Source organism: Magallana gigas, chromosome 2 (assembly GCF_963853765.1).
Source record: "Magallana gigas chromosome 2, xbMagGiga1.1, whole genome shotgun sequence".
NCBI classification, from domain to species: Eukaryota; Metazoa; Mollusca; class Bivalvia; order Ostreida; family Ostreidae; genus Magallana; species Magallana gigas.
In genome coordinates this window covers 15,345,466-15,359,191 of record NC_088854.1, presented here as the reverse complement: position 1 = coordinate 15,359,191, position 13,726 = coordinate 15,345,466, and the positions used below count along the sequence as shown (strand labels likewise).

The 13,726-nt window shown below is 32.2% G+C and overlaps 1 protein-coding gene across 1 annotated transcript in view; it reads left to right on the top strand.

The window, feature by feature from the left end:
- Positions 1–2,420, top strand: part of LOC105325083 (uncharacterized) — a 31,574-nt gene extending 29,154 nt beyond the window's left edge. The window contains exons 19-21 of the mRNA XM_066075218.1: positions 17–1,348; positions 1,437–1,967; positions 2,046–2,420. Coding sequence (XP_065931290.1) covers positions 17–1,348; positions 1,437–1,967; positions 2,046–2,326 — 2,144 coding nt within the window. The 3' untranslated portion in view covers positions 2,327–2,420. The remainder of the gene's footprint in view (positions 1–16; positions 1,349–1,436; positions 1,968–2,045) is intronic.
- Positions 2,421–13,726: the final 11,306 nt, after the last annotated feature.

Genomic DNA, 13,726 nt, shown 5'->3' with positions numbered 1-13,726 from the left:
GTTATATAATTTGTAGGTGATGACTTCATACGGAAAACGTTGGTTAATTTATCTACAATTTTTGAGGTCAATCAAACAATGACACCAGGAACCACCTACTTCTTCACCGTCATTGCTAGAAATAATATGGGTCTTGAAACCACTGTGATATCCGACGGAATACTTGTTGATATTGACAGTCCTACCCCTGGAGCCGTATATAATACCAAACAATTTCGCAATGCTCTTCACCAGTTTTCCTCATCTTCTCTGTCAACGTCTTGGCACGGGTTTGAAGACCACCAGTCGTCAATTAGATATTTTGAAGTCAGCGTAGTAGAAACAGAGAGCGGTACACTGATAAATAGAACTGAAAGAGTACTCTTTTCTAATGATTATACTTTCAGAAACCTACATTTACAACATAACAAAAGCTATAGCATAAGAGTACGAGCAGCTGATTTCTTGCAACACTTCTCTCCTTATGTCACTTCCCACCCAATTAAAATTGATTCAACTCCGCCGTTTGGGGTACAATGTGAAAAATTTGAGGATTTATATTTAGAAGTAACTGCAAATAAAAAACAAAAACCATTTCTCCACACGACAACTACTGTTTTAAGCGGTGTTGTTTCCCTGAAAAAGAATACAATCTACAAAATAAGCGTCGATGTTTTGAAAGAATTACACTTTAAAATGGTTTATTTTCAGTTGGGAAACGAAGTCATGAATTTATATTTGTCATTAAATGCTGACTCGAGTTATTCTTCAAAACATCAATTTATGTCCACATATGAGGGCGAAATCACTTTGAAAATTTTATTTGCAAGTCGACATGACATCATGGAAGAAGATATTTTCATACGGCTTCAACAATGTAACATTTCTTCAATTACACAGTCACCACTGATAGTACGCCAAATAAACCCTGGATTGCTGTCTGTGTGCAGCTTTTTATTGGATCCAGAGAGCGACATTGAAGAAGTTTTAATTGGCGCTGGTACAACTAAAGGCGGATATCAAATACAATCTCTTTTACCTGTCTCTTCATTCAATCATGGCGTTGTAGAAACGGAGTCTCCCCATGGAAGTCGTATCTATATCACAGCTGTTGCAAGAAACAATGCAGGGCAGTGGTCAAAATTTTCACAAGAAATAACATTGGACCATACCCCGCCTATTATAAGTAATTTCAGAGCGGAAGTCCAGAATTCGGAAACACTAGAGGAAAGGACACAAGTGGCAAACATGTCGGTATCCAACTCATCAGAGTCATTCACAACCAGACTCGTCAGAGAAACTCGGGTGGTGGCAACATGGAATGTAAGCGAGGAGGAAAGTGAACTTGCATCCTGTTATTGCTCTGTTGGTAAGGTATTACCTTTTCATCGTTGTACATGAATTGGTAAACCCTGTTTTATTTATTTAATTTGCTTAATTTGTTTTGGTTTCTATAGGTCCTTGGAAAGAATCAATGGGAAGAAGTTGGCAAGAAAGCATTGATAGAATGCAGTGTGAATTATCTAATCTGACTTTTGATCATGGAGCTAAAATAGAAGTATCTGTCAAATGCATAAACAAAGTACAGTTAATGGAAGTAAAAAGGGCCGGACCATTTACAATATACCACGAAGCCCCGAACTCTTATTTGTCATCTTTATCGTTTTATCCCGACAACCGTTATACTGTTTTAGAAGGCAATGCCAATTTGAGAGTACAGTCAAATTTAACCCATGTTGATTTTACTTGGGGTTCTTTCGATGACTTGTCAGGAAACGTCAGCTACGAAACACGTGTAAGAAAGGATGACAATGTAATTGCACCATGGGAGTCGGTTGGTCTTAGAGACTGTGCATCGAGAAAAATAAACCTTGTTAGGAGGGTAGATACCTTTATTGTGGACGTCCGTGCAATCAACAATGGTGGTTTTCAAAGTCCTTCAATCAACGCCTCCATTATTCTCGATGATAAACCGCCTATCTTGACGGGTAATAAATCAAAAATCGTTTAAGTTTTGTTAAAGCTCCATATAATTCAAATATCCATAATGTTTTATATTGTTTTAGGAGTACCAGCAGGATATTTTCTGGATAAAAGAGGTTGCTCAATAAAGTGGACGAACGTGTTCTCGCCGAGTGTCTACGGTCCCAATGTGTACCAAGTATCGGCTGGTTCTAGTAACGGAAGTTCTGATATCCAGTCACCAATCTCCACAATGGCAGAGGAAATAAACGTTGATTGGAGTCCTGACCAATCACAGCATGAAGTGTTTGTTAACATCCTGGCTTTTGGATCGAATGGCGAGTTTTCCCGTTACAGCACAAAATTTTTTGTCCGCAAAAATTAAATTTATCTTATGTAAAATTATTTTTGTACAGATTATGTTGTATTTTATAATATAACCTAGAACTTAACATTAAAATATGTTTGAAAGCAGCAAATCGAATGTTCATTTCATTCTATTCAAACAATACAAAACTAGATACGATATTCATTCCCTATTCGAAAGTGTTTATCTTGATAACTCTCCGTCATCGTAATAATTATTAATTAACTTTTTATGTAAAAGTATTACAACCACAAATTTAAGTTTTTGTAATAAAGAAAACTGTCGTATAGCACGACTTCAACACATCATACGTGGCTTTATATGTTGTTTTAATTTTATAAAAAAAATATATTGTATTGTTTAGCAACTTGGATGTATTATTAGTTTCAGATCGACCAAGTGAACATTCGACCAGACGTAAGTTCCCTTAAATAAAAAAGGGAATTATTTTAGCTGTTTATCTATATTTACCTATTATTTCGTTCATACGATTGTATTTGCTCTCAACATACTATTTAATGAAGAAAACAACTGAGTAAATCGGAGACCTGTTAGATTGAACCTCATGTGTTAATTCACTAGATAACCTTTTTCAAAATTCAAAATTGACTTATATTGATTTTCAAATATTGCAATAAACCATTATGATTTTTATGAATTGAAATATCATTTAAAAAAATTCCAAAAAGGACTGTAATGGCAAATGCTGCATTTAGTTGTTATAATTTCATGTAATATAATATCATTTTCCGCTTCCTTGTTAAGCACATAGGATCGTGCATGTAGTTAAAACAAAAATAACAAACGTTTTCATTTGTCATTATAGCTTATTTAAATTAGGTTATTTGATGAATCAAAACACCACGATTTTAAATGTTTTGATTGCTCTTTACAAACATAGCACATGTGTCATTGATATATTGATAACTCACCTGTGAGGTGAAATATTAGCCCTTGTATGAACTGCAAAAAGAAAGATACTTATACTCACATACATACATGTATTTCAACTGTTCAGATTCAGATTAAAGACTCCGAGGGCCTAAGTAGGTCATTCTCAAAACTTAAAAGACCGTTTTTTTTGGGATCGGGTTTGTTTCTATAAAGATGTCAACATAGTGAAGTGGATCGATCAACAAGTTGTATGGGACAAATCCATTGCCTTGTAATATACTAGTATTGAAAAAATATACATAACATTTCTAAATACGTTTTCTAGTTAGATCATAAATGATATAACTTTATTCCTTTGTCCTGAAAATTACTGAATCACGCCGGAAACAGTTGTAATGCCCTCCTGAAAACATTTATATTTCACAGGAAATAGACATACTGCCCTCCCGTGCAATTTATTTGGCATATCAATTACGGTGGGTTTTAAAAAATTCAAAGAGCCAGTTGTTTAGCAAACGTTAAAACAGTTTCTCAAAATCAAAATGTCAAAACAACGTCTGCGATTCAAAGTAACTTAATTTCTTTAATTGCAAAAAAAAAAATCCTTGTTTTTAACTTTTGATTGAATTGATCGACTTTTTACAAAACATTTTACTAACACTGACTGTAAAATATAAAGATGTAATATTAAAATACACCTGGTAATGAGATAAAAAAAACGAATTTTTGAAAAGTTTATTTCGGGCCGCCAAAAGGGGTCCGTTATTTGATATACATTTAGATATTGTTATTGATATACTGTGTTTCTGCGGGATAGTTTTTTTTAATAGAATTAATATTATTCTTATTTTTTAATGATTTTATAGTTAATTTGCATGTAGAAATATGTTTTATTCCTAAAAAAATATTCCACATTTTTTTGTTTTACTTGTAAATGTATAGTAGGTCATAGACTGTTGGGTTAGGTGCGTTTTTATCGAGACTATACTCTATTCGGAAAATTTCGGAGTTTTTCATTCTTTTTAAAACAATGTATCGAGATCGGTATACGGGATATACTAAAGACCTGAATGACATGAAATTTAATATAAATGATATATTTGATTCAGGAAATATCAAATATTTACGCAAAATATGAATGACCTGACAATTTGAGCTGACCATTTTTTGTAATACTTTTGAGAACCTCATGCTATTTAACCAGCATGATTATTTTCATAAACTGAAGTGTATAAAAGATTAATAATTCAATTTAGGACAAAAAAATTATCCGGCTTAATTTTTACCCTGAAAATTGTGCAGTTTCTACCGGATGAGCATATGATCTTACACGTACCTTTAAAATAATCCAGTTCTATTTATTTTTATTTTTATTCTATTTAGTTTTATTTAAAATTATATAAACTAATGCATTTAGTTTTAATTCAATACAATGCGACAAATTTGAATTTGAAATACATAATCTCCACGAGAACAATGATGAGTGTACTTTGTATTAGAATACATACAAATCAATGTGTTTTCCTATACTTCATACAATTACCGTTAGAAAGAAATGCTAACGAACTCGATTCTTGATAATAATAATAGGAAATGAAATTGTTAAACTTCACAACGTGTTGCTGAAAATACATATGAAAATTTACCATAAAAATTATTAAACCAACTCGTTATTTTCTTTTCTTCGGTGTGTTTCTATGTAAACAATCAATGATGATTCATACAACATTTATTTTTTCGGCCCATTTGAGGCCTGCTTCAATATATGCTTTTTTGTTTAACATATATTACATTACTTCTCAGGCGACATTACCACTATATTTATCCCCAGGTTACATGAAAGCCCTGGCGTGTTATTGAAAAACTGTTGGCTGGTAAAGATAAGATATATATATATATAGGAAGAAAAAAATTAAACCTGGTCGGATATTTCGTAGATCTTACTACTTGTAAAATTGGATACGTAATGATATTTATATGGAAAATATCTTTTGTCGTCGCTTCCGTCAACAATACAGAAATAAAAGTACTAAAAGTGCAGAAAAGCGGTTACTTTAGGTAGATCAGGATCTTTTGAAGTCGCAATACAAAAATTATCCAAAAAAGCAACAAAGGCAATGTATGAAGTTTTATAAAAAGGTAGAATGCTCAACCTATCAATACATTGTAAACTTGGTAAATTGGATAAAAATGTTCAGCCAATATTGTTATATGGTTGTGAAGTATGTTTTGATCATTGGCATAAAGAGTTTAATATTGTCTCTATCTGGATTTTAATGTTATTCAAAGCAATCATTCATGGCAAACTTTTTCTTCATGTCAACTCTTGCAGCCTTGTTGGCAGTAGTGTAGTTATTATTAGATAGGATCGCACTTCTCCAACGAAGAGTTCATCTCCTCTAGAGCCACTTTCGACCCTGCGGTAAACACGATATTTTTTTATAATGCATAACATAACAGATATATCACTGTAAGACATTGATGTAAAATGTGATGATGAATCATCAACTGACTCTTACGTGAGACTTGATAAATTGTCTCTGCAATAAGGTACAAGTACTTGAACTACGGAGCTACTAAGATCCAATATACTGACTGACAGTCACACTAACACATGACATACAAGTATTTCTTCTTCTGTAGAAATTATATCAGTCATTAAAAATATGATGTTAGCCTTTTTGTCATGTTCTTGGAGACATATGCTGTTTCAATATATAAAAATGTGTATAAACTTGGCCTTTCATGTACCATGCTTTTTCTAATATTGCTGAGCGTTCTATGCGTATTTAAAATAACTAAAATTCAAAATCTATGTGCCTGCATACCCAATTGTGACCAAATAAAAAAAAATCATCACTTCAATTGGTCAATTGATACTTTAAATGAAAATGCCAACATTATTAGCTCACCTGAGGTGAAAGCTCAAATGAGCTTTTCTAATCAAAATTTGTCCGTTGTCTGCCGTCGTTGGCGTTGGCGGTGTTGTCGTTGTTGTAAACGTTTCACATTTTCATCTGATCTCCAGAACCACTGGGCAGATTTCAACCAAACTTGGCAAAAAGCATCACTGGGTAAAGTAGATTCAAGTTTGTTCAAATGAAGGGCCACGTCCTTTTTAATTTAGAATTATTGAAAATTTGTTGGTAATTTTAAAAAAATCTTCTTCTCAAAAACTATTAGGCCAAGCTTAAACTTGTGTGAAGACATCCTCAGGTAGTGTAGATTCAAATCATGGTCCCTGGGGGTAGGGTGGGGCCACAATGGGGGGGGGGATCAAGTTTTAACACGGATTATTATAACATCCGTGTACCATTTTAATGTTTGTGTTAAATTACATTGTTTTTATTTCATTGATATGTGTTATGCTTAAAAATACGCCAAAATTGTGACGTCAACACCAGAGACTTTGCTAACGTTATTATGACGTCACAATAACGGCGTTACCTTGGTTAGTTGTAAAACATCTGAAGATGAAAATGAAAGCGCTTATGTTTTACTCGGACTTTGTGTTTTTATTCATTTAATTTATATATATATATATATATATATATATATATATATATATATATATATATATATATATATATATATATATATATATATATGTATATGTTGCAATGTATACATATACATTAAATTTATAGTATTTGTTTGATAGATATAATCAATATTTTGATAATAAAGTATATATGTACATATATGTATAACTTCTCAGAATAGTAACGATATAATTTGAACAAGTTGTGGTATATAAATATATGTGAAAAATGGTTTTCTTTTTAGAAAAAAAAAGAAAAGGAAAAATTCAAAGATACAGAGCAAAAAAAAAATAAGAAACAGGGACATTAACCATTTCTGTGCCACAGGGCCTATTTGGGCCTATTTGAATATCTACGTTAAGTGCCACAGGGCCTATTTGGGCCTATGGCAATTTGAAAAAGTATACATTAAAATAAAAAAAAATATTAAATATATTCAGGTTCTGTTTTTCATTATTGATTTTTTAAATTTGTATCAATATACATTGTATGATCTATGTGTTTGGTGAAATACTGCGGATAACGTCACAACGTAAAAAATGACATCATAATAATAACGTCACTACGTCACACTGCGCCAACTCGTTGTCTGCGTTTTACCATGGCTGGCGTGTGGTTTTTGTTAAAAGATCCCGATGATTTTTCAGTCAGAACCGGAAAATGATATATGTCCTAATGCTCAACGTGGACCAAAGGAAATGCCCCCTCCCCCACAAGAGCAAGACCAATCTTACTTTTTCCTTCTCTGCCATATAAACCTGGGGCTCGTTTAACATAACTGACTTTTGACTAAAATCTATCTTAAGACTAAAATTTGTCATAAGATCTCACCATAGCTCACAAAATTGTTATATCTTTGGATAATCTTAAAAACTGTCAAAATACAGGTCTTAAGTCCAACTTTAACAAGGCGAGTTCTAATACTTTGGTCCACCGCCAAAGGCCGAGTATAATTCGAGTGCGCGCGACTTTTTATTTTCATGCTGCCGTTAGTGCTGATTTAAAAAATCAATTAAAACACATCGGTAATATCCATGCGGTTTTTTTTTTTTATTCAAAACATAAATCGGGTATATAGCTACTACAGATATCATCGTTCACCAGATGGAATTTAAGATAGTGTTCACCTATCTGAGAAAAGGAAGATTTTAAAACATACAGATAATTTAAAGCTACATAGTCCGATTTTTTGGCTATGAGAGTATCAAATATTTTTCCATGAAGACCAAATATATTAGAAACTTAAATTGCCTATTTACACAAGCAAAATCAAAAAAAAAGCAAAAAAAAAAAAATATTCAAAGTACATAAAATTTTTCGTATGGGAACACAAAAAACAAAACAAACAAACAAACCAACTCCATCTTGGGAATGTTTAGAAACGGGAACCGTTTGGTTTCGTTCCCGAATGATAGGGTTAGTTCAACCCGCATGTGATGTATCGATTGTATACAAAACACTTTTCCATATATTAGTGAATAAAATGTACCGACGTTTATTTTTTATTTGATTTTTTTTTTTACAAAGTCGTAATACAATCATACCCGCCCTGACCTAAGCAGCGAATTTTTATATGAGACGAAAGAAATCAATACAATTTATGTCGTTTGTTTTGTGAATAAATTGTGTACATCACTTTCTCATTGGCTTAATTAACCTGGAAATCTACTGCAATATCTATTATAATACACATACTTAGCATAACCATCGTATAAAAGCGCACACAACATTTTAAATGAAATCGGACATAGCAGCTTTAAAAATTTCACGATAAGCTTATATATTATTCTATTTACGAAATCATTAATACAGTCATTTGTATGTGTAAAAACGCATGTTTAATACATTTCGTTGTTTTGGACCAACAAAAAGATCATACTCGTTCATGTGCGGACCTAGAAGGGGGTGCCTGGACACCTCCTTCCACCTCTTGGAAAATTCAAATTAATAAGATTACATAGCAAAATTCCCGAAATAGGCCTCAAACCCCCTCTCCAACCTTGGAAAACAAAATTATTCCTCGGACACCCCCTGGAAATGTTTTCCGGATCCGCGCATGCGGTTACAAACATACACGGTATCAATTTTCTCGCTTAATTAATAAAGCAATAGCATGCAGTGTAATGAGAAATGAATATTGAACAGCGTTTTCATCACACAAATTCCCTTTACTGAGATTTTAATCACAAAATAATTTATTAATGTATGCAATTTCTTCTTAAAACTCTCTCTCTATATAAATAACTTTGCAGGTGGTGACTGTTGGAGAGTTTCATTTGTTCATATTTTGTACATTGCAGTGCGATACATCAAACTTTCTAAAACACGGAACGCGGGGTGATTCGAAATACCCTCAAATGACTGTACGAGCATAAACTTGGATGGGCGTTTATGCTTGCGCGATTTCATAGAAATGATTATTAAAACGAACAAAGAATTGCTTACCAATCTAGCACTGTCATTCTTTGTCTGTCTGTCTGCCTATCTAACACACATTAAAAATCAATTCCTTTTTTGCGAATTTCTTAAACTGCATCATGATAAACCCTTACAGCTGCAGCCAGCAATACCCACCTCTTGACCACTAACATATTTGCGTTTTACTAATTAATTAGTTTTTGAAAATTATTCGCTATTAATGACAATAATTCCTACAAAAATGTCGTATAACTGATGCATACAGGCTCTTAAACAATGTAAGTTGGTTATATAAAATCGCTTTAAAACATTTGGTGTTGTGCTTAATTACACATATAATTTACTGTTGATCTAATATGGTTTGTACATGGTCAGTAAATCCCATATGGTGCGAGAGCGAATGAAGATGTTTTTAAAAATAAATGTCCACATTATTTGAGGGGAAAACTTAGTACTGCTATTTAGACAGTATACTTTCGTGATAACTACATGTACATGTATTTGATAATCACGCCCCGTGCATCAACTGAAGATTTTGGTTCCATTTTTCACAATTTGAGGGAAACTCTGGTGTGTCAAACATGATTAAGTTTGCATTGCATGTCATAAGGTTAGCAAAAAAAAAAATCCGATGATTTATTAATTTTTTAAAGTCAACCTATTAAACTCTCTCTCTCTAACTCTCTCCTAAGATATATTTTTTTATCGTGAAATTTATATATGCAAACAAAGAAATAAGAGATATATGCTTTAGATTTTATAGACTAATTACAATTTCAATGATAAACTATCACATGTACGCGTGGATTATAATAAAGGATTGACAGGATAGGAAAGTGATTATTTTAAAAAATGTACGTATTTGTTAAAGCTTGGGAACATGCATCATGAATGAAGTAATTCATTTGTTTTGAAAGACGTGGTTTTCTTAACATTTCTTTTTCATTTGGCGACGCTTAAAAAAGGAAGAAGAAAAAAGAATGGCGTAACGTCTTATTTTAAATGACAGAGAATAGGATAAAAACCCACTGTTTTCGATAATAACATTAGAAATTATCAATTAATCACAAAACTGCATCCCGCAACGCTAAAAAAATGGTACGTCGCGTTGTGTCAGATTGTTACGTCAAAACATGAATTTGATAACGTCATGCTTGGCACTGAAGCGTAATAACGTCTTTTTTGACGTGGCAGCGAAATAAATATGGTGATGAATGTTCCAAACGTTGAAATATATCTTTCCAATAAATATCAAACAAATGATAATTACAGTTTTTCAGAAGCAAAAGTTTTTCAATAAACAGTCTTCTGGTTATAGATTTCTTAATGTTTTCTTCATTTAGCCTTGATGTTTTCATTTTAGTTTGCAGAATACATTGTTTTGTGAAAAGAATGATTAAATTTTCAAACTTATGAATATCTCTATTATCAAATTTTCCAAAAAGGATTGAATATTTGTCAAAATTTGATTGTAAACCAAAGATAACTGTCATCCATTTCTCCAAATCAGTCCAAATTTCTTTCACTAAATAACAGTCAACAAAAATATGTTCTATTGTCTCAGGGGTCTGTTGACAAAAGTAACACAATGGAAGATTTACTATCCCTACTCTATGTAAATGATAATTGATTGGCAAGATCCTATGTAATAGTTGGTAAGGAATCCACAGTTATTTTGAATCCTTTGTGCACTGAAAGGGCAGACTATAAATTTTCCTCCATTGTTTTTGAGTTAATTTGATTTCAGACATCCATTTTTCTGATTTTTGATAAGTTCTTTTCTTTGATATCAAGAGATTGTACATGTCACTACAACCCTTCTTAGATCTACAAAATATTTCTACTGTATTTGGGTAACCAATATTACAATTCTTAGTTAACGGTATATTTAATACTTTCACATAATTTTGTAATGCTTGACCGAGATAATGAACAAAATTTGTTTTTAAGTTGAATCTCTTTTTCAAATGATTATAACTAAAAATCTGATTGTCATATTCATACATATCCCCTATATATATAAAACCTTAGTTAAATAAATCCTTAAAGAAAACTGATTTATTGTCGATTTTAATATCTGGATTATACCATATGTGTTCATTAAACAGTCTATCACAATTTCCTTTTTGCACATCAATAATTGCTCTCCAACATTGCAATACATCTTTCCAAAATCTATTGTTTGCATTTTTCATAATCATATTAGTAAAATCAATACCAAATTTCATCAATGTTTGCATATTATGTCCAAAATTAGCTTTAAACAAGTTTGTACATTTTGAATTTGAAAATATAAGCCTTCTAATCCAACTTGATTTAAGTGCTATCATAAAGTTTTCGAAATCTATCATTTTTAATCCGGCATTCTCATATCCTTGAATAAGAGTGCTTCTCTTAATTTTGTCTGGCTTTTCATTCCAAATAAATTTGAAAAGTTTTCTTTCAAAACTTCTAATATGCTAATTTGATCAGAGTTAAAGGCTATTGTTGCTCAGGTGAGCGATGTGGCTACTGGGCCTCTTGTTCTAGTTGTTTTAATAGTGAGTGTGTCTTATGTTTGTTTTATTATAGACTTAGTAATACAACAGTAAAATGACTGTACAAAAACAGTATAGGACCTAAAGGTCCTCATATAATTAGATTACTATTAATTTTCGACAATGAGCTTGTTTATAAAAACGTATCATACATTTAATGGTACATGCATTGAAATGATTGAAAAATATTTGTTTGTTTGTTGTCTTATATAAACCGTTAAAAACAGTGTTGCGTTGTTACTTTCTTGGATTAATAATTATCATTTATCTACTGTGTTGGATGCAATGCCATTGGGGTATTAAAAAAGCTGCAGACGTTATGCGACACACATGTTCGATGTGGATGCGAAGTTAGATAGAATTATTTGTGCAAAATAATACGGATACCAGTAAAATTCTTTCAAAGAATAAATATATTCTGTGTTTTAATAATTGCACTCTCCATTATAAACTTTTTCACTAATTTCTATTGTAAATTGTAGGCTGTCATGTAGAGAATTAAGAATGTTGTGGAATTTTGTAAGTCGTCCAGTGATTTTGTCCAAAAAATGAAACAATCGTCTAGGTAGCGTTTCCAGTTGTTTTTTTATGTATAGGGCATATTCTTCTTCAAAAGATGTTTTGCACTCTGAAGTAAGTTTTTCTTCGAGGTAACCAATAACCACATTGGCGTAAGTGGGGGCAACCTTTGTACCCATGGCTGTTCCTTTTGTCTGTAGAAAATATTTGTCATCAAAGAAAAAATGATTATTTTCCAGTACGAGAGTAATTCCTTCAAAAATAAATTCTTTCGAAAATCTTGATTGTAGAATGCTTTGATTTTTATCTATCCAGTAGTCAATGGCCTGAGGTATGTTTGTATATAAACTAGTTACATCGAAACTCACTAGATGTGTATTATCTTTGACGGTATTTGGTATATGATTTAAAAAGTCCATGTCATCCCGAATATAGCTCGGTATTAATTTACAAAGCGGTTTAAGTATAATGTCTAGGAAATGGCCAAGTCTTTGTGTTGGACAGGAAGGACCAGCCATGATTGGACGAAGTTTCAAGTCTGTTGGACGCGGTAGTTTAATATAAGGTTCACATAAGTTTTGTATTCCAGTTTGAATTTGTTTCGACTTGTGGATTTTTGGTAAGCCGTAAAAGTTACTGGTTTTCACCTCAAAGTTGAGTAGAAAATCTTCTTCTTTGTCTGTTAGATTTTTAGAAAACTTTGTAACATATTTCTTAATTCTAGACATGGTTTTGCTGTCTTGGTTTGATGGTAGTTCTTGGTAAAAATGTTTATCATTTTTAAAATTGTTCTAGTACCATTTCTTTGTAGTGGTCTATATCCATGATGACAATTGCTCCGCCTTTGTCAGCTTCCTTTATAATAATGGTATTATCACTTCTAATTTTTTCAAATGCTATTCTTTCTAACATTGTGATGTTATCTCGTACACGGACATCAGTCTGGTTTATTTGAGCTGCGGTTTTTAAGCAATTGATATAATCTTCTAATTGTTTAATATCTCTGTTTGAGTTGGGTTTAAAATTACTTTTATTTTTCACCAATGATTCATCGCTGTTTTCCGAGTTTTGAAAAAACTCTCTAAGTGCGAGTTTCCTACAAAATTCTTCGGTATCTTTGCTAACATCCACGTCGTTTTTTTTTAGGAGTTGGAGTAAATTTAAGACCCCGTTTAAGTAGCTCCATCTCATGTGTAGAGAAATTTCTCTGAGAAATATTAATTATTTTGATGTCCACATGTGCCATTTCTTCTAGAGATGTTTGAAGCAAAACGTTTTCATGCGATGTTTGTGAATCTGGCCTCTCCACAAAAAAGAATCACTTCGTTGTTTGTTTTGGTTTTTTTTCTTTGATTTCAGTCGTTGATGGTATTTTGTTTACTAGGTTGATTGAAGTGATCTGATTTTCTCCTATTTCCGTCTCTGTTGTTGTTTTGCGTTTCACATTCGTTCTTTCCCTGTATGTCGTTGTTTTCACTGTAATTGTTGTGTCTGATTTCTTTGTTTCG